Below are 27,913 nucleotides of genomic sequence, written 5' to 3' on the forward strand. Positions count from 1 at the left end.
AAGTGTCGTAATAGGTATATGTAATACATTTATTAGTGAACAACCCTCTCCAATCAGCCACAACAATTAAAAAAAATATGATTGCACTACTTGGTAAAGCATAACTAGCAATTTTCATTTAAAAAAAGTACAAATCTTAAAAAGTTAACAGTATACAGATGCATATAATACACTAACAAGTTCATGTTAAATGCTACAAACGATGATTCCAATGGAATGAAAAATTAAAACCATTTCCTCTATGTAATATATATATATATATTAGTTTCCATCCTCCCACCCCCCACATTACAAACATGGAAAATGAGGTAACTGTAAATGTGCAAGTACCAAAGCAAAACATATTTGCCTAACACAACACGTGCCTCTGGCTCTTGGTGGGTAAAAGGGCTGAGGACCCGTTAACGACCAGGCCGGGTAAGAACAGTCAACCACGATCCCACCGCAGCCCCTCCCAAAAAATCATTGGTATACCTGAAATGGCATCTACGAAGCAATCAATCACAACTCCGAACATATTTTAGCTGCTTATTGGAACACCTTATTTTTGTTGCACCAGACAAACTGTGAGATTATCGAAGAAAGTTAACAGAAAGACTACAAGACTCTATTCTGTTGTCCTCATAAACTGCTTCAGTGGGAGGTTTATTTAGTGGGGTAGCTGGATAATGTCATGTGTTGGATACTCCCAAAAGTAAGCGCTAATATCAACATGAAGTACATGTGAACAATACATTTTAAGATATTGATACACCGAGGCCGGTACAGTACTACACTGGAATATGTATGACAACACTTATATATATATATATATTTTTTTTTTAACCCTTAAACTATAATTATGATTTCCACTGGGGTATTAGTATAACATGCTCGAAGAATACATGAGATCCATGACAAAAACTATCGCATTCACGCAAGTGAGTTTTTGTAGCTAAAAGCGGAACATCTAGCACCTCGTCACTATGGCTTTTTAATCAAACTACAGTAGTCTCAGAGCAGGTTGTTTTCAGTCATTAGGGCAATAACAGTAACACAACGCATATTAAGAATCGATGGACCCATCCCCCCCCAACAAAAATGAAGTTAGCGCAATAAAATCTTGTAGTCATTCAGTTCTATTAGAAATATGTGCAGTACAATGCATGGCAGTTATCAGCTGAGCAATAAGATCCGAACCTCCAGAAACTGACTCTGAACTGGATGACAAGCATGCATATTGTGCACCGTTAAATAGGTCCCCAGCAGATCTGAAGCTGTCCTTCACACGCTTTGCTCATCTTTTTTTTTTTTTTTGTAAGCATGCAAACACCTTCTGGAGTGATTAGGTAGGAGTGTGCGCACATTGAGAAGTTGGACCACAGCAAATAGTCAAAACTGGTTTGTAAAACGACTTGTGAACATTGCCTGTTTTTTTTCTTCTTCTTTTGAAAACATGCCTCGTCTTTAAACGGTTTATTATTTCAGACATAAGAGGATATAATAATTGCTTACATGAAATCATTAGTGGTCAGAGAAAAATGACCTCAACATAAATTCAGATAGCTCCTTTTCATGGCATCCTTCCCATTCGACACAAGACTTGACTCTTCTTGTCCTGTATCATACACCGAGTGGCCCTGAGGTTTTTTTTTAAACGTACAATATAGCCTGCAAACAGATATGTATGTACACGTAGATTAATTCTCGAAGCTGTGGGTAGAATTCATTAAATGGCTTTTTTTTCTTTTGAAGATGGCACACACATCAAAGACTGACATTCACTTAAGACACTTAAAGAAAAAGGCAAGATCCCTTTACACGCAAAAGCAATGCTCACAACTGCCTGTTAGTGCTTACTAATTAGTTTTTTTTTTCTCAAGTCACAACGCAAGCCGGAGAGTAGGAGTCCACCGGCGTTTCCGCACTACTGAACGCCAGTGACTTCTACGACATTCTTCTGTCTTCAAATCTAAAAGCATTCACGCACAAATTATACATACACTTGTTTTTTCTTTTCTGCTTTAACACCACCTTTACGTTGATGACCACGTTACCGTAAGATACACACAATGTTAGTGCTCCCAACGCGATCCTTCAACTCATTTTCTCCAAAAGGTTACAAAGCAATAAATAAAACCTTTTAGAAACGGTGAAAATGACACAGTATTTGCCAGGATTAGTCGTAGGTTTGTGCTTGTCAAGGTCATAAGAAGGCAGGTCGAAAGAACATCCGGAAAAGTAGGCGATATCCATATATTGGATTTGGCTCACAAACAAACAGACAAACGTCGACGGCCACGTCCTCCTCAAACAGGAAGATTCAAAAGTCGCCCCTTTGCAACGTATTGCTGCCCGCGCGCGACAACGGCGACTTGCATCCGCTTCAATGCTCGCCTTCCCACATAAGCGAGCCGTTCTCTTTGTACGACGCCTCTTTTTTTTTCTCGCTCCAGTTGCATCATTTTGGTGGTAATGCTCGGTTTAAATATTGCTAGTCGGAATCAACGGTTCATGCAAATCCCAGCATGCCGCCCCGTATCCAGTGTTTACACAATAATACATTGGCTCCGTGAACAGGATCAAGGCGCAAACATACACACGCACACACACACGCCGAGGATAGCCGTAGCACTTGTGCACTTATGCTCGATGACCTTGAAATGATCCGGTCTGTGAATCCAAGACATCTTTTTGCATGCGTGCGTGTTCCAGAGAGGATCGCGTGGCAGACGCGCGGCGCTCGCAGTCTAAAAGCTCAAGCTGAACAAAAGAGGGCTAAATGATCAATCGAGTATTGCAGAACGTGGGTACAAAGAAGTCCGTCTTGCCAACACGAACATGCACGTATGCCGCTTCTCCACGCGTCCAGATAGTCTTGAATCACTTCCGGCCTTCCGTCCTCCACTAAATTCAACTAACGCAACCCTGTAAACAAAAGCGGCAAATAATGCGCACAAAAGGGGATACTCTTTGGAATCGGCAACAAGGAAGTGGGGAGGCCAGAGAAAGAACCAGCTGGTGATCCCAGCGCTCCGCCTTCTGGCTGCAGCGGGGGGTTTTTGTGTTTCTTTTTTTTTTTTTTCTTCACAAGACTCGGGACAATTGAAGCACAGAACCATCCCGGATTGCTTATTATTTAGTGGGTTGTTAGCTGTGGTTAGTTAGTGGCGGGTGTCCACAGCTTTAGGACTAACTCTGGGGTGGGCAAAGCTTTTTCCACCGCAGCTCTCACTCCGCCTCCCGGTGCACGTCCGACGCGTCGGCTCGGCAGATGGGACAAGTGCGGTTGGTCTAGAAATCAAGCGGAGGGAGGTCACGTATGAACGCGCCGGCCGCAACGCCGAGCCGACCGTGTCGCCACAATGTCATCTTACCTTCAACCATTTGTCCACACATTTGGCGTGGAATTCGTGGTTGCAGGGTAATACCCGAAGTAGCTGCCTACACTCAAAGTCACTAAAGCACACAACACATCTGAGGACAAAAAAAAAACAACAACAAATGTAAATGCAGTCCACATAAAATGAATTGAAATACATTTTAAACCTGAAGCGAACGTGTTAGTTTCCAATCGCCGCAGACCAAACGTCCTCATTGAGATGCCGTACGAATTGAATCCCTAAATGGTACCGTATTGGCCCGAATATAAGACGGCCCCGATTAGAAGACGACCCCCTCTTTTTCAAGACTCAAGTTTGAAAAAAGACTTTTTGAACACCAAATCAATTTTTATACAGAAAATAATTAGAGTACATCTGAAACAAACGAGTCTAACAATATATTTGAGAGAAAAAGCATGTCATTTTGCCTCATTCAAATCTTAATATCTGAAATGTAAATGACATCATAACTTCTCCTCAGCTGCCAGTTAACCTGGCTGACCTTTGACCCACTTTTCTCCAGATTGTCGCTATGTTTCTCCATTTTCTGTTATCTCTTCTATCATTTTCTTCTCTTTTCTTTCTTACTGCTATTTTTTATTTTTCTTCTTCGTGCTACCGCAATTTTTATTTTTCGTGACAGGGGTTCACTTTGGCCTGGGGAGTCCTGTTCAGCATTCGCTTCAATGATATCTGGCGCCATCTAGCGTCGTGAATGGCTATAATGATTTTTTTTTTGTGTTTGTTTTTTCTTCTTTCTACCCACATTCTTGCTGCTGGAGGCTGTAAATTTCCCCAGTGTGGGACAAATAAAGGATATCTTAATGTCTAGACCCCAAATATAAGACGACCCCCACTTTTTCAACTCAACTGTATTAATGGAGCACTTTCAGACGGCCATCGCTGCATACAAAGTGCTGTCCGTGGAGCAACTAACATATACAACAGTAAAGCAGCAAATTGAAAAAAATGCAAACCAACACCGTCTTATATTCGGGCCAATACGGTCATTACATTATCAATGGCATTAAATACGTATGCGTGTCTATAGATAGATAGACAGATAAGAGCTTACAGCGTTTGCTCAGAGAGATGATTCTCTGAGCTGAACCTGTAGGATGGAAGTTGCTCAATGTCGGCCTTGGTGAGTCCACGCGGTTTGGCTTCACCCAGCCTCTCGGCGAGATTCAGTAAAGCCTGTGGAGAAGACCCATGTTTTAATGGCTTGTTGACAAGCAGTTGTGTTTTTGGAAAGTGTATTTAATGAAGTGTTGCCACTGCGATTAAATGGCTTTTCTTGTCTAAAAAGGTTGCTCGCAATCCCCACCCCACACTCTGGGCTCTGCTGATGGAAGCCAAAGTCATTCGAGTTGCAATGCCGAAGGCTCCGCCGTGGGCCATTATGGTCACGAAAGACAGACTCGACATGAAACCAGCAGAACGTATTGCATGACACCCGTCTAATTTCAGCGAGACAAGGCGTAAGAGTGCGTCAAGTAGACGTGAACAATTAAAACTTCCGCACTATAAGGCGCACCGAAAAGTCTTCGATTTTCTTAAAAGCTCACGGCGCCTTAAAATCCGGTGCGCCTTGTGTTTGGTCATTACGGTAATATGTCGATCCCAAGATGGCTCCTTGCTGAAGACATGCTTACAATGTTATAACTTGGTGTTGGTTCAGTGAACCGTGTCGCTGCTTTATTAAATAAGTTTTTGTTGCAGCTCCGAAAAAAGGAGAGCTGTGGTGTTGTTTTTTAAAACGCACACTTTATTAATGGTTTTCACAGTCTCAACAAACACGGGTACCGGTACGTCTTTGTCCGTACCCGTGCCTTCTCTTCTTCCGTTCGACTCGAGAGGCATTCATGATCGCCTCCGAAAAACATAAATGAACGATTCCTTCAACGAAACTACGAAAATTGAAAATAATGCATCAAAACAGACAATCAAGCGAGGAAATCACAAAATAAATTCCATCGCCCCCACTACAGAAATTATTTTGTGATTTCCTCATTTATGAATACAGTACACAACAAAGGAATACAACACTTCCGAGACAGTCTAGTCTCCTACATTTTACTGACATCTGATCGTTCTGTTGGAGCTACGCTCTAGGAAACGCCAAAATTCTGTAGGCGGGGCTATAGAATTTATTTAGTCATTTCCTCGTTTGATTTTCTGTTTTGATGCATTAGTTTCAATATTCATAGTTTCATTGAAGTAATCGTTAATTTACGTTTTTCAGCGGCGGTCACGAAGGCTTCTCGAGTCGAACGTATGGAGCGTAGCTCCGTCTTGTGGATGCATTGTAGATTGCGTTTTATAATCCAGTGCGTCCAATACATGAAAAAAAGGACAAAATAGGCCATTCATTGAAGATGCGCCTCATCCAGTGCGCCTTTAAGTGCGGAAAATACGGTATGTAATTCCGATCGGCCTCTAAATGGACTAAACTGCAACTTTGAGAAAGAAAAAAAAAGCTTCATTTCGCCCAGTTGGTAAGCTTTATTTTTTATTGATATGTATAATTTATATGGTGTCTAGATAAGGTCAGTGCAGTCCATCTGTCTCCATACTATTTTCATGAAATATAGAAAGTTGAACTAATAAAACCAGAGATTTGTTGGCATTGTTGTTGTAATCTGATTTATGATTGAGTGACTTATTTGTAGGCCACACTTTGGTCGAATTTTGTGAAGTTGTCATAGCGAAGTGTTTCGTAAGTTCACAACTCTATAAATAAACCGTCTGTCATATAAACTCACGTGTCCATTTACTTTAATTGTAGCATAAGCCTAACCTATAACACCAAAGCATTTATGTAGAACAAATCTGACATTGCAAGGTCTTTTTTGACGGTGGCCAGAAAGAGCCGCCGCGGGCCCTGTTGCGGTGGCCCTTCCGGAACCGACACCGGCCCTGTAAATTCATGAGATCATGTGTTATTTCATTTGATATACCATGTTATTTAAGCCTTTAAAAATATATAACTACTGCGTCGTTCCCCTTTTTTTTTTTCTTATTTCTTTTTGGCACGTTATTGCTTTTAGCTTAGAGTACAACATCTAACTGAATATTGAATATTTCAAATTTTGGGGATCAAAAAAAAAAAAAAATGAGTGTGCGCTATTATTCTTGATCCTTGGGGTTTTGTTTGACAAAAGCCCCCATAAGCATGTCATTAATATACCCGGGGCCTTCGATTAACTCATTTTTCATTCATTGACACCCCCCCCCCCTTTCAATGACCAAGACTTTTTACAGTACCGTGTGTTGCATGAGCCAATAATGAACATGAACATGAACAAACTCAGTAATGCCACAATGAATGATTGACAACAAAGGTGATCTGATGCGTGCAGATCACAATCGCATGGGGAATTAAATGAGAAATGTTGATGATTTCAATGTAAAACGTCATTTAAGGTATTTCAAACGGCATCGTGATCTTTGGCATCATTTCATTTGCCCGTATCGTCCGTTTTTAAAAGCTGAGGGGAAAGCGATAAATAGAAGCATATTCTTTTTTCTTCGCACCGCGTCCAAATGTACACGAATAACATGTGTACGGACAGTATCTCGGATTCATTTTATACCGCGTGTTCTTGCTTTATTGTGACATTCATTCATTTCGTGGGGTGCTGGTACCATAAAACCGTGTTCTAAAACGTTTAAATAAAAAGTACAGCCAAGAGGTAAACTGACCTCATAGTTCTCCATTTCCACATCGTCCACATCGAGGTCGAGACCGATGGCTGGGCCCACTGCGGTCGGAGGCACGGGAAGCATTGAGCTGCGCAAACAAACGCGGGCATTTACATGCGGTCCGTCTAAAAGCATTCGCCGCCGGTACGCGGGGCTGTGAAACGTCATCCGGGAGCACTGGTAACTAGAGGTGATCCTCTTTCCTGAGAACCGAGCTTTGTCCACATTGTGCACTCACAGGAAGTAAGGGAGGAAGCCCGGGTAGTAGGACGGAGGCGGCGGGGGAGGAGGGAGAGGTCGCTGCGGCCGGTATCTCTGCCCATTTGCTCGCCGGGGCGGCATGTGCGGGTGTGGCTGGTGGGAGAAACAACCGTGTGGATTCAAAACACTTGAGAGTCATTCCGGCACATTGCGGGATTGGAGTTGCAGAAACTATGTACGGCGATCCCTCGCTACTTTGCGCTTCGTTTATCGCGGATTTTTTCAAACCTTTTTTTTCTTTTTTACATACGCACGGAGTACAGTACCGTATATGTTGCTCTATGTGACTCGCTGTTGTTTTGCAGCTTCTCGCGGACCGTTTGCGGACTTTAAAAATATATATTCAGGTATAGATTTTTTTTACCCGTTTATGTTCGCGGATTTTCGTTTATCGCGGGTGGTTTTGGTTCCCGTTAACCGCGATAAAGGAGGGATTACTGTAATCAATAAAATGCGTTTACAACGACGGGTACATATGGAGCGTGTCTTGATATAAGCCTATGCTACTTGGTGCTCCATATGTGATATGGCATGAATTTGTGCTCCCCCCCCCCCGGGCTGAAAAAAAAAGTTCTTTTAATGAAAGCAGTCGCCTTGCACACGAAGCACAAAAAATATCATTTAAGGTGGTAACACACGAGCCCGATATAACGCCGATATGAGATCTTGCATGTTTTTGAAGAAAGAAGCGCTTCTTGTAATCACACTAATTAGGGTACTTTCAGACTGCAGGTCTTAATGCTCAATTCCGGCAAAGTTCATTTGTAGTCGGATGCGCGTGCGCGTGTGTAATTGTTCACGTTACATATGAATTGCAAGCTCAGTCCGTCTGGTGCGGGAACCAAACGCATCCCCAAAGTGACCCGCACGTGCAGAAAAAGACAACGTCACTCACAACGGAGAGTTTACGGAAGTAAATATGGCCCGGTGCGTCGGGGCTCATCTTTTTATCATCTCACACGTCCAGAGGAGCAATGCGGCGGGAGGAGGTCAAAATATTTTGGGGGATCGGGGCGAGGCATCTCCTCATTTTATGGAGCTACTAAAGATGATGTCACGTCATTGGCGTGCAAAATAAATGAAACGTCCGCGCGGCCTAGTCACGACAATCGACACAAATGTGCACCGTTTGCTTCATATGGGATTCCATCAAAGTCAAATAAGAAGCCAATTCTGTTGCTCGTAGCAGCTTTGCAGATTCAGAGCGCGTTTGATATCGTATAGGGTGGACACATGCGACCTAGAAAAAAATAGCCGCCCATAATCCTGCCAAGATACTTCCGGGCGTCAACCGAGGGACTCTAATGTGGATTTGAAGTGAAATGCACATTCTTACCACTCCGAAAGGAAGCTCCTGATGCAGAGGCTCTCGAGGAAGATACGGTATGGGCAGAGAAGGAGGCGGCGCTGGCGGATGATGCGAGTAGGAGAAGCTTCCTAATGGGTGCTGGTCCCCTCTTAGGTCGACTTCATTCTCTACCCGCCGTAGAGGCTGGCGGAGGGCAGGTGGGCGCTAAATACCGACCGTTTGCCAAGTCGACAACGATCGCGCGGACTACTCACCATGCGTGGGTGCCGATGCTGTAAAGGGACATATTGGCTCAGAGGCGTAAGGTGCGGCGGCTGGTGAGGGGGTACGGATGGGGTTGGGTGCAATACAAAATGTTCACCGGAGATCAGGGCTGGGAAGGCTTGGTAAGACACCGGCATATGCTGCATGGTGCACGCCTGTATGAGCTGAGAGGAGACAAAAGCGCGGGAGGAGACCCATTTTTATGCGACATTCTTCACACCCGCTCCTCCGGCTGCTCGAAAAATGCGTTTTAGGTCTGGCTGGGCAATGGGACACTTGGAAAAGAGAGCGCGGTTTCACACCATTTCAGTGCGTTTAAAATGACCACAAAAAAAAAAAAAAGGAAGATTTCAGAGCAGGATTCCGCCGTCCCGTCGACAAACGTAAAATAATAATTACTACATTTTAAAACCAATATTCAAGCGAGAAAATGTCATCAAACGTGCATCCCGAGATCTAACAATACAACACAATTCAAAACAGCAATGGCACATAAGAGCATTTGCATTTTCAGGCAACACCAAACACGGTGGACTTATTTTCAACGACAACAAATTCACGCCGCTAATTTAGCTATTTCACAAGACACGTTGTAGCTCATCAGAAAAGTCTCCGCAGAAAGAGACCGCGCGTTGGCTATCGAGTGCTAGGCTAAAGCCACCGACAGTTGGGCTTTCCCCTTTCAAACTCACGGGAGGAGGAAGGCAGCAGAGCAGAGAGAGCTGTCCGCCGAGCATTACCGAGCATGCCGGGAGTTGCGCAGCGTTGCGCCCTGGTAAAGGCTGCCCGGCGTGGATGGGAAATCCATGGGTCGTCACCGTCGTAACAGTGTATGATATCGGAACAGATCCCTGGGGCATCTAAAATAAGAGAAAAACCATAGGTGGATCGAAACGAACGGCAAACCGCCTCACCGTCTGAAATCGCTTCGACCGGACCATCTACGCCGGGCCGCCGTCCCGCGCGCTTTGCGAGTCTCCCCGTCGCAACGCACCCGATTCAAATGAACGGGTTCAACGTCGGGCTCGCGCGGAGCTCGCCGATGATCCGTTCATTTGAATCGGGTGCGTTGCGACGGGGAGACTCGCAAAGCGCGCGGGACGGCGGCCCTCCGGGAACCGAGTCGGACACCCCCGATCTATGCCGAGTCCAAACGGTCACTCAAACGCAGGCCCGCGCTTAATATACAGTGTATTGAATATATTGGAGAAAAATACGAATAGAAGATTTCTTTTTGCACGATCTTAACTCGTAAGGCTTTATTCTACGCCACTGCCCATTTCTGACCAATATTGTTCACAAATCCGTCTAAATCCGGTCTACCGACACAGCAAATCGCACACATCGCAGAGTGGCTCGTTATTACGGGCGGCCCGAGGCAAACCCGTGAAATAATCTTGCCGTCCGACTGGCATCTTGATATGCCGCACCTTCGCAGTGGACAGATGATCTGAGTAAGGGGGTAAAGGAGTGCTCACTAACAGATTTAGACAGACCGGTGAACCGTTTCTGAGAAAAATGCCTTCGAGTGTTTAGTCTGCGTCGCCGGTCGGTTTATTTATTTTATTTTCATTTTTTGCAAAATTGGCAATTCGGCACGGGCCAATCACCAGTTTGACCGTTTACCGTCGTTTTAAAAAGTCACGGTTTCAATAAGTGCCGAAACTGTCCGTCGCCGGTCATAAGCTCTTTTCTTTATTTGAAGAGACACGATCGGTCGGCTGCTTTCAAATACCGCGAAATGAGCCGCCGCTTCGACGTAAGGAGGAGACACCGGCTGCTTTTTCTTCTTCTTCTCAGATGAAGAGAGGGGAGGAGGACGGGAGTTCAACGGAAGCCTTTTTGTCGTAGCGATCAATGTGCGTCGCCCGAAAATAAAAATATTTTTAAATGATGCCAGCGGGTCTCAGTTAGCCCCAAAGACATCACGAGAAGACCGACTCTGTGCTGAAATTAGCTCACCGGCGATGGGACAGTGTGACTTGGTAAGAACAATTGAAACAGAAGAAGAGTCTTAACAATTGTATTTATTTCAACTGTAAAAACTTGGGCTATCGACCCAAACGGGTGGGGTTGAGCTTTACCGCGATATTTTCGCTTATTGCACGTCTTCACGGACGAACGCAATCGAATAGTTCCCAATAAAAAAGGTTTCCTAAAGCGAAGGTCTAGAATTCGGTGTGTGACAGAAGATCATATATAACATCTGACGTGCCCTTTCTTTAAAGTACTGTAATTTGAGCAGGAAAATAAAAAACGAATGTAAGAAAAAAAAAAAAAAAGATGCATACTATGATTGCAAAAATACGCCACTAACAATTGTAGAGATTGCACGGGGAAATGCGGTATCCGCTACCTGGAACATCAACGGGTATCTGATGTGCTACCTGCTCGCGTAGATCCACCATGATGGGGTTCTGCTGGGGGGGGTGGGCCGCAGGGTGAAGCATGCGTGGCGCCGCGCCGGTGTGGCCGTATTGTCTGGATTCATCTAAAGGAACCCGTTGGTGATGCGAGAAAAGCAGATGACGGAGATTCTCATCCCGGACCGGGGAAGTGTGCGGCGCGGGCCCGTCTCGTAGCCCCCACTGGCGTCTCGCCGGTGGGCTGCGAGACCAGAAAAAAGGATGTTAGAGATGAAGAGGATATCGCGCACACAAATGAACCATTTCAATGGACAAGGGGCTTTCTGGCATTATGTAAACTCATTATGAATGTTGAAAAAGTTAAGAGGGGGTGACACAACCCTAAAATGTAAATAGAATGCCCCCCAAAAATCAAGGGAACACTTAGACAACACAAAGTACATCCAAGTGTTCCCTTAAACAGCACAAGCGTATATTTTTGGGAGCAGTTTATGACATTTGTACATGTTCAAAAATGTTCTGTGTGGAGCAGAGCTTTACTTGCGCGCACTTATATTTGCGAGGATGAAAGTAACAGTCAAAACGGTTCAAACTTGCAAGGATCCGTTTAGGCCCCAAAACACGGTATCGTTTCATTTCATGTGAATCGATACACCGCAGCGGGGGTGGCCGGCCCGCGGCTCTTTGGCCGGTTCAATGCGGCTCCCGGGCTCTCACGCGCCGAGCGTCGAAAAAACCCGGTGGTGGCGATGATATTCAAATAAGGCGCTAACTTCACGGAACACACTCCGTCAGCCTATCATCGATCCCGTTACCGACATGGAGGGCAACCAATCAGATGACTGCATCATCGCTCATGCGCAAGCAACGGCGCTAAACGCTAAGCTAGTCAGCGAATTACCTCCGATTTTAAGGCAGGGGGCCCAATACGTCGATCAGAATCGACCGGGAGCCGATGAACTGGTCCCGAGTCGACCGCAAGGGGCGAGAGGAGGAAATGGGTGGTGGTGGTGGTGGGGGGGGGGGGGGGGGGAGATTTGTTTGGTTGTATCTTTAGCTTTCGTTCATTTTCGGCCCGTTCCGACTGTTGCTCGCCGTGGTGCGCATGCATATGTGCGCGAGTGCACTGGTGGGCACCCGCGTGACTGCGTGTGTGCGTTCGAGCGCGCGCGTGTGTGTGTGTGTGTGTGTGTGTGTATGCTTGCACGTGCGTGATCGGGTCGTTCGTGAGAAGTTGGTCACTTCAAACGTCGATCTTTGGCCAAAAAAGTGTGTATGTGCGTGCGTGCGTGCGCGAGGAAGGGTATGATTTGGCTCTTTGCAGTAACTCGGTAAAAAAATTGTCTCTTCGTGTCTGACCGCTTGGCCACTCCTGCACTGGAGTATCAACCTAATCGATCCATACCAAAAAATGCAAGCTAATATATTCCACCGTACCTTCTCCTGAGATGCACAGGGGCAGTACAGGGCTCTCCTAGGAACCTCCTCGGGCTCAAGGGGGCTGTTGGGGGCAGCCTATTTACTGCTACTTCCCATGGTCGCATTGGTGACGTCGTGCAGACGAGTCACACTCTGGGAAAGGAAACTACACAGTGGAGGAGGCACTCGTTTGTTGCCTCCGATTGTCTTCACCCTGCATGAAAAAAGAGACGAGCGAAAGCTCATACAAAAGTGCATATGGTTAAGATGTAGCCAGAAAGATTTGGACAAAAAATATAAAGTCATTCCGTATCTATATTTGATGCGTTACAAGTATGAGCGGCTACAATGTTAGGTTCTGTAGAGGCGTAAATGTGAATCATTGCACGAAATGCCATCATTTCTGATAATTGGCACATCTTGGGTGTGGTTTCGACTGATTCAAAATGTTAAACACCTGCTCACCAGGACAAAGAACAAACTGAAAACAAACCCGTAATTATTAATAACCAAAGGGGAAAAAAAGCCCCTCGGGGGATACTGGGTGTCGCTTCATATTACACAAGCATTTTCAAAACACAAAAGAATAACAAAACTGAGAATCACAGTTTTTCCACGATAACGGAATGGCGGATAGAGTCCCCAAAAACTTCACGCGGCCGCTTATGTCGCCAGCAGCCGGGTAGTCAGCGGGTTGAGCGGCGGCTAGCTTTCGCAAGTTTAGCAAAGAACTTCAGCTGGCTTGTACTGCCCGCTAAACACATTGCGGTTTCGCTCCCAACTCGGCAATCGCAGCCTCCGTGACGGCGAATAAACTACACTCCTTCGGGGATTATGATGAGTAATTATTAGAGGGAAAGTCAGAAAACGCATGCTAATTGCTAATCACACCTAATGTTACAGAGAAAGACCGGAATTAAACGCACGGGTGATTGAGTACAATGGTCACGGAGGTGTCGCTGGGACCGCGTTCAAGCGGAGCGTATCAAACTTTGAACGGCAAAATAGCTGGCAATTTAAAAAGCGTCTGGAGATAATAATTTACAAAATAATGCTACACACGCAGCAAAACGGTAATTTAATGTTATGGCTGTTCCGGCGTCCCGTATATCGGCTGGGTTGGAGTGGCCTAGGAGATTAAAAGTACATTAATCTTGAGGATAAGCGATTCAGAAAATCGCCGGATATAGTATATCGAGTAGAGCTAGTAGAGTCGAGCTCATTTTTTTATGCCTCTTATTTAGATTAATATCTACATTTGTGCAAAAGGATGAAGGCTACTTTGCTTCTATTTACATTTGATTAAAAAAAAAAAAAACAGGAGAGAAACAGAAAACAAAGTAAATACTTTGAAAGCCAAAGGGCTATTCATTCTTTTATTGATTTATTAGTCTGCCCATGGTGATCATCAACTCGCCTCACACACCGGCTAGATGAAGACTCAAAGGAGCAAAACCCATGACCTCGGCAACCACGGTGGTTTCTGGCAACCTTAAAAGTGGTCCAAGGTGCCAGGGACCAACAAGCACTCCACGGAGAGGTCGGAAGCCAATAGGTCCTATGAAAATCGATAACTCGGCCACGGGCAATGAACTGTAGGATATATGCCTCATTCTCACTGGCAGAAAGGCCAAAGCAAAGATTCATATTCAGAATCTTAAACTGCAAGGCAGACCTCAGCCATTTTGGGATATATTCTGCAAAGTGCCGTTTTAATCTTCAAAAACATCAACGAGACGATTGCCGATTTTACAGGTGGCAAATGAAACTGAACGGACAAGAACAACAGACAAACAAGCTTACAAATGAAAGGGCACAAACTGCCCAAGTTTGATTTCGTTAATTCGTAAAGAAAGAAATGCGGTGCTATATTCATTAAACCTACAGCACAAGGGTTAAATGGCGTGCAAAATAATACTAACAACAACGACCGACGTCCTGTGGGCATAAATAGGGGTCGCTGTTACACGGCTGAACAAAAACATGGAAGCCATGTGCTCACGAGACAAAGCGACAACAACAAAAGCTATAGCGGCACCCGTCTCCCATTTTACCGTCGCGGTACTTTATCGGAGAACTACACGAAGCTGTGCACGCACGACAGACCGTCTAGGAGACGGGACCGCGGCGGCGGCGGCGGCGGCGGCGGCGGCCGAGAGCCCGTTTCGCCCGCGACAACCCGACGTCCCCCGTTGAAGGAGAGATGAGCTAGCTAGGCTTGCAAAGCTATGCTAACGCTTCGTCCAACGGGTTCGTAGCAAGGACAGTCGTCGAGCATGCGCGTAACCTCGGGACATTTGCGTTCAAGCCCAAACAAGGATCTCAAAGAGTTCGCACAGAATAGAATCCACTCACCCGGCAGCGTGGAACGGACTGAAGTCATAAAACCCCGGTGTAGCTTGAGAGCTTACTTTCGTGGCTAGTTCGTGTGCTCCGTGAGAAGGGGAGATGATGGCAGGTGTTCCGGCTTGCGAAATGCCGTCTTCCATCCACTTATCCTTGTGCACGACAGCCTCCGACTGACGCGTGTCCCTCAATACTACACCGTCCTCTGAATTTCGTCCACAGCCGCGTTTCCTTTGATGTATATATCCCCGAAACTGCCCGACAGTCGGCTTGCTAAACTACAGCCCTATCCGACGTTTTCCTTTGGCTGCGGAGAGGCTACGTCTCCCCAGCAACCGTGAGAATACTAAAAATAAAAATCCACCCCTTAATGCTAATGTCTCCCAAGTAGCATTAATGATACAAAAATAGAAACGAGTCGTTCTTTTATAATCGAAGAAAACCCCGATGACCGCGCGCACGTTCCCGACACTGCATTGTTATAAGGGAGCCACGCCCCCGCTTTGTATAGGCCAATCCGAGAGCGGCAAACTCAGACGGCGATGGCCGCGACCGAGCAACAAACATTTGTTTTCCGACATGGAAACAAAAGATCCCCGCGATAAACGAGTGGCTCAACTCGAACTGTAACGTCTATGCGTACTTGTTCAACGAACGCGTGAATGAAACGTGAGCTGACGTCACGTTATTCAAATACCGCGCACACTTTTAGGCCACAAATCTGAGACGCAGTAAAGCTGATCTGGCACACGCAACAGAATTTGGGTTCGAAGCCACTTCGAAGCTGTCTGGTATCTCAACAGCACGTGAGTGTAAAATAATACATAATATCGATTTTCTTTCCATATTTGCTACAATTGTTCATATAGATCACGGGAGTCCAATTAACGACTGCTGTGATCCTCGATGGGACATGAGGTCCTATGAGGACTATCCGATAGGTTATGTCATTTTGCACTTGCACGATCGAGAGAGCAAAATAGCTTCCATTTCCTCTTCGGTTCCCGCTCTGCATTTTGCACACCGGCGAATGTAGCATGGAGTGCGTCTACGACAATGTCAACAATCGAGGCATCTTCGCATCGCCGTCAGGTCCATTTTGTGTTTGCAGTTAATTCACGCCGTCACGGCCGCGCTTTGCAGCATATTCCATCATCGGCTCACGATGCGAGTAAAGTAAACCACGTAAAGCCTCACCAATGGCGGCCTCTTTTGCCCAGGGTAAACATTACAGCGGAGCAGTCGGCGCCACCAAAACAAGGAGGGGCTGCGGAGACCGAGCCCAACGAGCGCCATCGCAACACGGCTTCATTTCCAGCCTTCGACAACGTTTTAGCAATCTACCCGTGGCATCTCGTCAGGATACAAGCGCCGTTACCCGATTGTTAGTGTGCAATCATATTTCCCTTGTCAAGTTCACATCGCCTCAATCAAGTGCGGCGTTCCCGCGTGAGACATTTCGTGATTTTCACCTCCGCTTAAAAAAATGCGCTAGAAATGACAAATCCTATCAGGCGTCTCGGAACGGCTCATGCAATGCGACGTTACGTCTTTATTGCACACCGCGTTCATTCTGCACACGCCGTTTTCTGGTTTTGAAACTCAAAGTCCAGCCCACAGTTGTCTTGTGCCTCCCGCGCTTCCTTAAACTGAACGGATGGAGGGTCCTATGTGCCTTCAACTAAATAGAGTGGAGCATAATAGTCGACTGAAAATAGATGTAGTCCATCTTGACGTACTTTCCAATACATTTGAACATTAATGCAGACACTGGTAAATCATCCAATGTGTTGAAAATGGTTGTTGGGTTTCATTCGCCCGAATGCCCCAATAAACTAACTACTGTTTATCAAATCGCGTCTTTATTTATTTTTGATTAACTTTATTCCAATCGCTTGATCTTTTTAATTAGCGGTTCATTTGTGCAAATCGGGGCTTGTGTCTTGGGGGTCAGTTTTCACCTATCGGCCAATTAACCCGTCGCGCAGGTGGTCTGTCTGCACGGCAGAAGATAAATACTACTGTCATTGTTTTACCCAATCACTTATTTTTGGTGGGTATTTAGGAGGTGGGCTGCGTGGCATATGCAGGATGCGGGGTGTGAATTAGCTTAATAAAGCACGAATGCAGTCATTGAAATGGTCCTCCACAGATATGTCAATATCTGTGGAGGACCAGAGAACACAATCATTTATAGATATGCCACGCGAATCGTCCCCGGTGAACAACGCGTTGGTGACGTCACGTCACAAAGAGAACCTGTGGAGAAATGAGGGAGGAGCACGAAAAGAAAAAAAAAGAAAAGAAATGACGGAGGAGCTTTCGGGAGTTTCCTGGCACAAGCCGAGCTCGCCCCGCCCGGGGGCGAGCGCGCTTGCGCTTTTCCAGCAGAAGCGGACACATGCTCGAAGTGCGTCTCCCTCCCGCCGACTCCGTCCGTCTTAGGCCTCTCCGCGCGCCCCCGCCCCCGCCTCGGGGCTCAAAGCGGATCTGAAGCCGAGCCCAAATGCGGGACGGAAAAAAGCTTCGTGTCGAAAACCTGCTACGAACCGTCACCCCAAAAAAGGGCCACTTCAACCTTTGAAAATATCAAAGCGATATGTCACCTTGCGACATATTGTGGGCAAGAGGGAGCAGCGGGGTGGACTTGACAACACACAGAAAACCGAATCCCAAACGAGACAAAAAGAATCCAAAGTAGCAAACCAAAACCGTGACTGAAGCAAAAACCATCACAAAGAAGCGTGCGCCGCTTCATTACATCACGTGACCGACACGTGAACTCCGGTCACCTCTGGGACCTTTTCAGAGATTGAAGCGGACGTGGCTCGGGATGCGGACGTGGGAATTTTAGCGACAAAGCTCCGTCGCACTTTTCTGACATCGAGTGACAGATTCCCCCCCCCCCCCCCCCCCCACGGATCAGAAAACCCCGAACGCGGAGTCTCGCATCCGATCGGTGGGCGGCGTGCGGACGCTGCCGACCATTGTTTGCAGTTTGCCGACACGAAGCCGCGTGAAGCTTTTTTTCCGGAGTGAATTTCCAAAATGCCAAATATTTTCAGAGGTGGAAGTGGGCACGGAGGGCCATGTGAATTTTGATCACGATGGCCCCTAGTTTTCTGACCTTCATCAAAGACAACGAAGGGAAATGACGGTTGCGCCAATGAACAAAATGTTGCTTTCTTGCTTCTCTGACAAAAGTCGTCGTTGGCGCGAACGCAACCGGCGGGAGATTCGGGATCCGGCGGCCATCCGCGAGCGGCGGGCGGCCGTTTTGCGGGCGCGCCGTCGACGGAGGGATTTCTGACCTCCGTCTCCATTTCGGCGAGCGTCCGGAGCGTCGCCGTCATGAGCGGCCGGCCGTCGTTTCGACGGGGCGACTCGCCGCTCGTCGAGTAGGCGACGAGGTGATTTCGGCGGATCGACCGCCCGCGGCCTTTGCCAAAATGCTCGGCTTCTAGCAACGCCTTGAACTTGTTAACTCATTCGGTACCGGCCAATTCTGGACCAGGTCTTAAAAGACGTTTAAAAACGTCTTTGGGAGTGAGTGAGTTAACATAGTTGCAGATTCTTCGCGTACATGTCGCCGCTCCAAATTTTAAGACTCGCCCTCAAATGAGCAAATTCACCTCTCGATTTGAAATCACGGAGAACCTTTCGGACTTTCAGCACGGGAGACATTTACGCGCGTGAAAGCGAGGCGGCCGAAAAACCAAGGCGAAACTAGCGCAAACTACCCCCCCCCCCCCCCCCCAGAAGCGTCTTCATGAAAACCACACGTCTTTTTGTGTATTTTACAACAGGAACAATCATAACGATACGAGGAATAATCCAAATGAACTCGTGCCCGCCGAGCGAGAAGACGAGCCGCCGCAGCGACCCGAAGGAGGCGCCGGGTTGATTTCCGGAAGACTTTTCCGGAATGAAAGCGAAGCTCCAAGGCGCGGCCGCTTCACGGCAGCTCTCGTGCGCCCGTGCGGGCTCTTCACGCGGCCTCGTGGAACGGGCCGGCGGGCAAGACGGGACCCCTCGCGCCACTTTTTGACCCGGAAGAAGGTGCCATCTGCCCGCCGGGCCGGAGCGAGCGCACGCGGACCTCGCCGCGAGCGCAATGGAAAACGAATTCGGGGGGGTTTCTTTCCGGCGGACCTCCGTACGAAATACACGAATGGTCGCGGCCAACAGGCGGCGCCGTAGGGCTCCCCCTGCAGCCGCACACCTGTTGGTCATTAAGAGGGTGACCCAAAAAGATGCGTACCCATATTTTATTCGATAGAAAATCCATTTTTTAACGAATGTCTTTTCTGTTGCAGGACGTGAAAGGTGAACCTATGGATGATCGTTTTTAGCTATAGTTGCCCCAAAAATGTCTTGGACAAATCAGCAGAAGATATTCTCCCTGGAGATCTATTTTGCAACAAAATCATACCAGAGTGTACAGATTCAGTTTCGAAAACGTTTCCATTGTCGCAACTTTCCACCAAAATCAACGATTGTTAGTTGGGTTACGAAGTTCAGAGAGCATGGGACTGTAGTGAACTTATGTTCTAAAGCCACAGGGGGAACTTATTCAGGCAGGAAAAAGAGTGCAAGGACAGAAGAAAACATTGTGCAGTGAGGGACTCAATAGAACGCAGCCCTAGGAAATCAGTGCAAATTGACTAAAAATGGACAGAAATAGCTGAAACTCTGGTGAATGGTCTTCCATAAACTGAATAATGTGTGGTTGTAATTTGAAATAAATAGCTTTTTAATCAAACTCACAATTGAAATTTTCATGGATACGCATCTTTTTGGGTCACCCTTGTAATTAGGGCTTTAAAGGGACTCCCGGCCCGAAGGCTCGGTGTCGGCTCATTGTTTGCTCTCGGCTTCTGTCATGTTTGTTTCAGTCACGTTTAGTTCATTGTTATGTTTTAGCTTCAGTCCTGTTTTGGTTCTTGAGAGTTTTTAGTTTCTGCCATGGTGTTTGTTTGTTACTTTGGATTCGTTTGGTTTTCATGACTTTGTTTAGCATTTAGTTTTCTGCGTTTTATCAATCCACTTCTTCAAGTACACCCCGCTATATTTGACGGTCGAGTGACAAAAGGGTGAGAAATCTCCCCGGCAACCGAAGCGCGGCGGCCGCGGGTCGGGTTTCCTTTGCGGCCGAGCGGAGAGGCGGCGCGCGGGATCGCGTGAGCCCCGACGTCAGGTCACCCGAATCGCAGCCGAAAGCGACGCCTGTTTGGACGAAAGCGCCGGGGGGGGGGGGGGGCGAGATGGCCGTTCGCGTTCCGGACGACTCGGACTTCTCCTCCTTCAAGGCTCGGTGCCTCGGCACCCGGGGCCGGTCCAGGCGTTCGGACGCAGGCGGAGAGCCCGCCGGGTCCGTTTTCAAGGAGGCCGCGGATTGAATTTAACGACGGGTGGAAAAGACGCGTGGCGTTGACGCCGCGCCGCTCTCGCCGCGCGATTCAGATGAGGATGGCGTGCGGGGGCGCGAGCGCCGAGACGCCGTACGACGTCCTCCGCGACGGCGGCTACCGCAGGAAGTGGGACGGCGACACGATCGACGCCTACGACATCGGCCGGCTGACCGCCAACGCCGACGTGGGCTATTATTCCTGTGAGCTGCCCGACTCGCTCGGGATGCCGCCTGGCTCCGTTTCAATCCTGCTTGAGTTGTTGCTAAAAGAAGAAAAAAAAGGGGGTTGCTTACGCTTCGGTGCCGTTTCCCCAGCAAGAGCGCAACAAAAGAGCCGAGATGGGAGCAGCCCAAGCTCCTGACTTGCTCTCGTCGCCGGCCCCCGGCGGGGCAACGAGGCGGTTTCGGCCCCGTGAGCCCAACTCGGGCCGTTTGCATCTCGGCCGCTTTTGCCGACGGTCTCGCTCGGCCCGAAATAAGAAAAGGTCGTGAAAGGGCTTCGCTCAAACGCACGGGCGCGCTCACCAACGAATGTTCCCGCTCGAAGGGAGGTGTCCCGGTCCGCTGAAGAATCGGGACTTTGTGACCTTGAGGTCCCGGCTCCCGCTCGGCGACGACTTCCTGATCATCGACTCCTCCGTCAAACACGCGGTAAATATTTGGTCCCGTCGAAACGACCGCGGCCGTCCGAGTCCGCCGTCTTTCGCGCCCGCGTCCCGGCGGCGACGTCCTCCCGAGAAGGACTTTGTCCGCGCCGTCTCGCTGCTTGCCGTTGAAGCGAGTCTTTTCTTGTGTTTCCAGGTTCTTTACCAAAGTGGGTGGTGAACAGAGTCTCTCAGTTCGTGGCTCCCAAGGTAACTCAAGTCCCGCCGTTCTAAATGTAAGCGCCGCGAAGGGATTTATTATTTTCCGGCCTCTAGGCAAGATGACGGAAAACCTGTCGCGTCTCGCGCCGCCCGAAACGCGGCGGCGGCGGTGTTGTTTTCTTTCCTTTCCTCCGACGTCCCCGCCGGTTCCTCGGGACCTCCCCCGGCCGGCGACGAGGCGGCTTTCTGGCCCGCTGGCTTCCTCGCCGCCGTGGGTCTCATCTCGCGCCGCCTCCTCTTCGGTAGCGCTCGCACTCACAACGCCGCTTGCGGCCACGACCGCTCGACGTAGGCGCAGGAGAACTTGCGGGCCGAAGCGGATGGGCTCGCGGTCCAAATGAGTCTGCCGCTCCGCTTTGTGCCTAGCGAGCGCTTGAGGGCGCCCCCCCCCCCCCCACCCCCTCACACACACACGCATATTCATCAAACTCGCACCCGAATCGTCTTTCTTGGCCGGGTAGTTTGAACGCTAACCAAAAGGGCATTTACGGGGCTCTCTCGGCCCGGCGAGGGTTTCCCAACGTAGCGGGTGTTGGAATTTGCTGTGTTGTCATCGTGCAAATACATCTGGTCATTTTGGCCCTGGGTTGAATGTGCCCCCCCATCAAAACCCCTGGCCCCAGCCCGACCCCCTCAGTGAAATTGATCCAGAACCGCCCCTGGTGGCCGGCCCTGCAGGTGAACCCGAACTCTCGTCCCGACGCGTTGACGGTTTGAGGCGGGTGCGCGCGCGCGCCGAAGCCGTCGACGACCTCGTGACGCGCGCGGACATCGACGAGTCTCCGCGTCGCTTCGAACGCAGCTTTTGGGAGCTTTCTACTCGATTATTTCGGACCGTCGCGGAACGAGCGGTGAATCCGCGGCTCCCCCGAGAAAAGGGGGGGGGGCGGCCGCGGACGAAGGCGAGAAAAGAGCAACGCCAATCCTCCGACTTCCGCTCTCAATCCGAAGCCGGAGCGAGGCAGGGGCGGTTCTGGATCAATTTCACTGAGGGGGCCGGGCTGGGGCCAGGGGTTTTGATGGGGGGGCACATTCAACCCAGGGCTTAAAAAGACAAATTCGAAATCTTATTTGACTTTTTATTTCTTCAGACTTTGAAATTGTAGTCATAACATTACAGTGATGAGAAAAAAAACAGTATTGGGAGGGCTAAAATGTCTGCAAGCGTAACAATACGTCTGTTGAGAATATTCAAACCAGGGGATGATATGGTACCAGCCTGCCGGGGACAAAAATTGCAAATACACTGAAGCTAGATGTTTTACATGAATATAATTATCCAAATTTTAAGAGGCAATGTCTTATATATTGATCCTGTTAAATAAAAATTAAAATAAAAAGGGAGACTAAAAAAGTTACACACACACAAATAGCACTCGTGTGGTGGTAATTTCCTTCTCTGCGGACTGCTTCTCATTTTCCCGCTCATTTTTAAGTGGCGCAGCGCACTAAAGGGTCCGACTAGAATGTTAAATCACGCACTTTGGTTCCACCTTTCGCGTCGGCGACTCGGCACGACTGCGTCATCTGCGCTCGGAGGGGGGGCCAGAATCGGTGCTACAGGGGCACTGGCCCCCGTTGCCCCCCCCCCCCCCCCCCCCAGAACCGCCACTGTGCGACTGACCGCCAATGCCTGCTTTCAGATTGCGGTGGAGAACGGCTTCGGAGGCGCCTACGGCCAAGAGAAAGCCGATTGGCTGGTGGATGTTGTCCAGCGGTACTTCCATGACAACCGTAAGTCCGGGCGGCTTTGCGGCGGCGCTCGTCCGCTGGTCGCCGGCGCGGTCCGCTCCGAGTCTCTTCGGACTCGCCGCGCGTCGGGAAAAGGCCGCGTTCCGCGAATGAAGCCGAGCCGTCCGCTCGGCGGGACTCTCCGACGTTGGCGCGCGAGCCGATTTCGGGCCGCTCAATGTGTTTTGTCCTTTTTGTCTTTGGCGCCGTCGGCCGATCTGCCGCAGGATGAAGTGGAAGATTTCATCGGCGCACTCATGGATCAAGAGTTTCATACCCTGGTGGATGACGGCAGTTTACCTCAGGTACGCGCGTCGTCTCCATGACGGCGACGATGGCCAACGCGCGCCTCTGCGGCTGAAGAACGCTTGTCAAAGTTGCGTGTGCGTCCTCAGATGTGCGTCCAACTCATGCGGATGTTCAGTCAGTGGCGGCAGGGGGCGCTGCGGCAACTGTCGCACTCGATCCACTTGCTGACACGGAAGCGGGCGCCCGGGGCGAAGGTCGCGGCCCCGCCCGGGCGGTCGGACTCGGACAGCGACGGCCCAACTCAGGTGAGGTCGCGCGACTCCGCCCGCACCGCCGCCGATTCTCTTCCCTACGCGTTCCGGCTGTCACTAACGAATCTTTGCGTATCCTGTTGGCCCCGGCGCATGTCCCCCCCCCCCCCCTGGGAAAATGTCACACAGAAGTAAGGACTTGTTAAAATAAAAAACAAGGCATGCTTTTATGCTCTTTTGGTGATAAACACCCACTTCTTCTTTTAACTCATTCAGTACCAGCCAATTCTGGACCAAGTCTGAAAAGACGTTTAAATACGTCTTTGGGAGTGAATGAGTTAAGGGACGAGCATTAAAAGTGTAAAATGTTCGCCCCTGTTTCAAGGTGGAGCGTTTGAGATGAGAACATTCAGGCCTTTGATTGGTCAATAATTTACATCACCGCTTTGAATGAGGGGGGGGGGGGGGGTGGCCGTGGTGTAGGTCAACAAATCCTAAGCCCGATTTTGAATCGGACACTCGGTTAAGGGGACCGGCACCGAAGGTGGCGTTTCCTGCCGAGAAATGAGTCGCGGTGTCTCGTGCCGTCCTTGAGATGAGCTCGGATCCTTTGATCGGCATCAACGATGTCGTCCGTCTCGACTTGCACTCGCGCTTTCGCGACGGCTGCAGCTGGAACACTTTGCAGAACAGTTAGCATAAAACGGGACGCGCGGTTCCAAATAATGTGCGTTTTTTGGGACGCGAGGAAATTTCTCAGTCAAAACAAAACAAAATAAATCAATACTACGGCAGGCCTGAGGATTTCACGATAACGATCGTTACCGGTAGCGTGTCGTTTCTGCGGCGTCACTTTGACGGTACGGAAAAAATCGTTTAACCGTAAAAGTCACCGCGCACGAGTTGACCGTACGCGATCAAATCTCTCCCGCGTGATCGACGCCATCACACTGCGTCTGCACGGGTGCTTGTGGCGTGGCGCGTGAGTGTGTTTCTTCTCATTTACTTTTGTTTTCGGTGTTGGGGGTGGGGGGCGGAACAGATGAGGTTACGTGCGCGTTGCTATTTTAGTCCGAAAACTGAGGAATCGCGCGGATGAAAGCTTGCGATGGCGGCGAAAAAAAAACTCAGCGAGGTCTACGAATTACGACTTTTAAGAAATGGGAACGCCAGTCCGATTGTTGGTGTGAATCGTCCGTCATTCGATCTCCAGGCTAATCGCTATGAAAAATAGGATGAAACGGTCTTGGTCTTATTGTATCATTGACCGCTTGTAGCGTGGTAACTTTAGGAAGAAAACATTCGTCACAAGGTGTCGTCGTGCTAATGTTAACTCATTCACTCCCAATGACGTTTTTAAACGTCTTTTCAGACTTGGTCCAGAATTGGCTGGTACTGGAATGAGTTAACTGTCGGTAGAACGACCATTTCGGAATTTGAAATTCGGGACTCTCTAAATGCATCATGGGGACTCATCCTTTTCTGATCAGCGAGTCCTCGCGGGACGCGCCGGGGGTAAACTGTCAGATGATCGCTGTATGGCGTCCATTGAGAAAAAAAAAAGAAAAAAAAAAAAAAGCAAGCTTCTGAGAGCCGAGCGTTGAGCAATTTCCCACTTTGACGCACCAAATTGTTCAGGTGGACCACATTGGCACATTGGATTCCGTTTTCAGGAAAGAAACGCCGCAACACGTCAGGATTAGAATACTTTGAAAAAATGTGTGTTCCGGCTGGACCGAAAGCCGTCCTCGGGATGGGCGCGATACGCTTGACGAAAATCTCCTCCTCAAAATCCTTTGAGCACACGAGCCGATAAGTGTGTGTTTGCGTGTGTGTTGTGTGTGTAGGAGATGGAGATGGAGATTGAGTGTGCGTCGGCCGATACGGCACATCCTCCTCCCCCTCCTCCTCCTCATGATGACGAAGATGGATGGACTCTGGTTGGAAAGAGGAAGTAACAGAGGAGATGACCTTTGACCTGCGCTTTTCTGAACTTTTGAGGACTCGGCGGCCGCACGTTGAGGTGTGATGTCATCATGAGCGGAATTTCCCACGCGGGGGCCGTGCGCTCCTTCCTACGCGGGGTGCCCCGCTCGCCCTCATTAACGCAGGAGCGCCCGTGTCACTGCTCGCCTCACCCCTCGCCCAATGTGGCTCGATAGAAGGGCCTTCTTTCACACTTGTATATTTTCTTACAAATCTCGCTTATAACGCCACCGTAAACGCATTTTACCCTCCATTTGAAACTCATTTGCGCTCGTTCCGAGGCGGAAGCTTGAGTTGAAATGTACTTGAGATGTCGGCAGCAGGAGACGTACGCATATATCGTACTCCGGACTTGTTTACGCGAAAACAAGATTTGTGCTAAAATCCTTTTCTTGCGGCCAAGAGAACGCAGAGGCGCGCGGCGAGCTGTTTTTGTGAAAGTTTGGAAGCGCAGCACACAGTCGATATGATTAGTCTTGATTAGCCTCACCCCCTCGAGCTGATTGACTCCAGTCGGACACGTAAGTGGACAAATTTGGGGGCATTTTAAATTGGTTATCGCAGCTCCTGGAACCGAAGCGCTGTAGCGAGTGTGCGAAAACATTGTGACTAGATTGGACAGGATTTTTTAAAATTTATTTACTAAATAAAAAACGCCCCCTTTGTGCTGGGCATGACTCGCGACTTCAGTTCCATTTGTAGCATCACGAGGAAATACGTGACCTTTATGACATGTTTTCTTTCAAGTTGGGTTTGTTCTCTTCAGCGCTTTTCGTCACCACAGTAATTTGTGTTCGATTTCTACACTTGAGGACTGAAAATGCTTGCGCGTGGAAACTTGCTCACGCTGTGGATTTCGCTGCATTTCGGCGTCTCGAGCAGCTTTCAACTTTGAGCTCTTCGGTAAGTTGAACCAAACCAACATAAACACCATCAATGCTAGTGTGTTGCAGCTGAAACTTGATAGTGGGTGAATCGATCAAAAAATGGTGATTACAATGAAGGCATTGCCGATGATCAATATAAGAAGGGACGTGAATAAAATGAATTGGACAAGAATTGAACAAAATACAGCTCAGCTCGAATTGATGATAAACACGTCAGTGTTGACTGCGAAAGGGATGCTTGTATTATACATTCGCGAGTTAAAAAACAAGATTTATGGTCAATATGTATTTTCTATTAAAACTGCCCCAATCCTTGCCTGTTTTTATTTTTTTAATTGGATGTAATCCAAAGGCTCAAGAGAAGTAGCAATTTTGCGACCGGACCTCATTAACTCATTTAATGTCCTGTCATATCACGAGCTGTTGAATGAGTCGGGTGCTTGTTTCTCTTCAATCTTCCGTTTATCAACTCATCGACTAAATGATCGTTTTAAATAAAAGAAAAGCCAGCATCTCCGAGCCCTGAATATGGCTCCCTCCGGTGGAGACCTCGCTCCACTGCACCCCTCCATTTTGGACAGGACTTCCCTCTGCTCGTTGACACCCCCTTGGGAGCCTTTTCGCAGCAGCAAAAACAATGGCATTCGCAAAGAATTCCTTGCTGTCATACGACTAGCTGTTGGATGATTTAGGTTTTCATTCCAAATTCGTCCACGTATCAACTCGTGTTGAATGATCTACCTCAAAGCCACTCTCCGAAGGCCTGTGTGTGTCTCCCTCCGGTGTACACACCACGCCATCGCACCCTTCCAAACCGTTTGAATCGTCGTAGGTGCGCTTTGTGCTCGTCGAACCGGTTTGGGGAGCCTTTACCAGCCACAAAACTAATGAGGGCATGAGAAACAATTCTGCCCTGTCGTCTCACCTGCTTTTTGTCTCTTCGTGCTTCCATCGATCAACTCGTTTATTGAATTGTCTTCCAAAAAACAAAGCCACGATCTCCGAAGGTCTGAGTGTGTCTTCCAAAAAACAAAGCCACGATCTCCGAAGGTCTGAATGTGTCTCCCTCCAGTGGACACGCCGCGCCATCTCACCCATCCTGTCTGAACTTCCAGTTCCATCACGGTACCACATTAAAAACCAAATTTATGAAAGCAAATTGAAATCAATCTTAGCTGATTATGAAAAGAGAGAAAAACGACTGAATAAATAAGTATCAAAAACAAATAAGAAAATAATTGTCACAAAACATGCATTTAAACGCGATTCTTAGTGCCACAAAACATGGTGGGAGCAATTCCGAAAAAAAAAAGCCACAATCCCAATCTCGAAGGTCTGAAAGTGTCTCCCTCCGGTGGACACGCCGCGCCATCGCACCCACCCTGTCTGTACTTCCAGTTCCATCACGGTACCACATTAAAAACCAAATTTATGAAAGCAAATTGAAATCAATCTTATCTGATTATGAAAAGGGAGAAAAAGGACTGAATAAATAATGTAC

The 27,913-nt window shown here is 48.3% G+C and overlaps 2 protein-coding genes across 6 annotated transcripts; one reads left to right on the plus strand and one right to left on the minus strand.

Annotated features, from left to right (window-relative positions):
- Positions 1-8: 8 nt before the first annotated feature.
- Positions 9-15,545, minus strand: rnf44 (ring finger protein 44). Of its 5 annotated transcripts, none has more exons than XM_086105936.1 (11): positions 15,098-15,545; positions 12,705-12,900; positions 11,289-11,508; positions 9,594-9,761; positions 8,892-9,065; positions 8,665-8,820; positions 7,306-7,421; positions 7,068-7,155; positions 4,438-4,559; positions 3,357-3,456; positions 9-3,273 (listed from the first exon to the last, which is right to left on the minus strand). In XM_086105936.1, exons 2-11 carry the CDS (start codon positions 12,809-12,811, stop codon positions 3,211-3,213), a joined length of 1,314 nt encoding a protein of 437 aa, XP_085962062.1. In that variant the 5' UTR covers positions 12,812-12,900; positions 15,098-15,545; the 3' UTR covers positions 9-3,210. The 5 variants fall into 5 exon arrangements, with proteins under 5 accessions (XP_085962062.1, XP_085962060.1, XP_085962061.1 ...); XM_086105934.1 differs by having other exon boundaries at positions 15,042-15,545; XM_086105935.1 differs by having other exon boundaries at positions 14,793-15,545.
- Positions 13,313-26,712, plus strand: LOC147209886 (uncharacterized). The gene is made up of 8 exons (XM_086132578.1): positions 13,313-13,368; positions 15,791-15,838; positions 20,990-21,093; positions 21,244-21,296; positions 22,952-23,041; positions 23,252-23,344; positions 23,435-23,593; positions 25,387-26,712. Exons 1-8 carry the CDS (start codon positions 13,313-13,315, stop codon positions 25,495-25,497), a joined length of 714 nt encoding a protein of 237 aa, XP_085988704.1. The 3' UTR covers positions 25,498-26,712.
- The last annotated feature ends 1,201 nt before the right edge of the window (positions 26,713-27,913 follow it).

This window comes from Hippocampus guttulatus, chromosome 2 (assembly GCF_054856545.1).
Source record: "Hippocampus guttulatus isolate MCC_2025c chromosome 2, RoL_Hgut_1.0, whole genome shotgun sequence".
Taxonomy (NCBI): domain Eukaryota; kingdom Metazoa; phylum Chordata; class Actinopteri; order Syngnathiformes; family Syngnathidae; genus Hippocampus; species Hippocampus guttulatus.

Excerpts from the sequence above, each read along its gene's own strand:
- rnf44 (XM_086105936.1), bottom strand. The coding sequence starts at position 12,811 with ATGCGACCATGGGAAGTAGCAGTAAATAGGCTGCCCCCAACAGCCCCC. Across the intron at positions 9,066-9,593 it reads TCTGCTGCCTTCCTCCTCCC|CTCATACAGGCGTGCACCAT; the intron begins GTGAGTTTGAAA and ends GTCTCCTCTCAG. Across the intron at positions 7,156-7,305 it reads GGCTTCCTCCCTTACTTCCT|CTCAATGCTTCCCGTGCCTC; the intron begins GTGAGTGCACAA and ends TTGTTTGCGCAG.
- LOC147209886 (XM_086132578.1), top strand. The coding sequence starts at position 13,313 with ATGGCGGATAGAGTCCCCAAAAACTTCACGCGGCCGCTTATGTCGCCA. Across the intron at positions 21,297-22,951 it reads CTCAGTTCGTGGCTCCCAAG|ATTGCGGTGGAGAACGGCTT; the intron begins GTAACTCAAGTC and ends GCCTGCTTTCAG. Across the intron at positions 23,594-25,386 it reads ACAGCGACGGCCCAACTCAG|GAGATGGAGATGGAGATTGA; the intron begins GTGAGGTCGCGC and ends TTGTGTGTGTAG.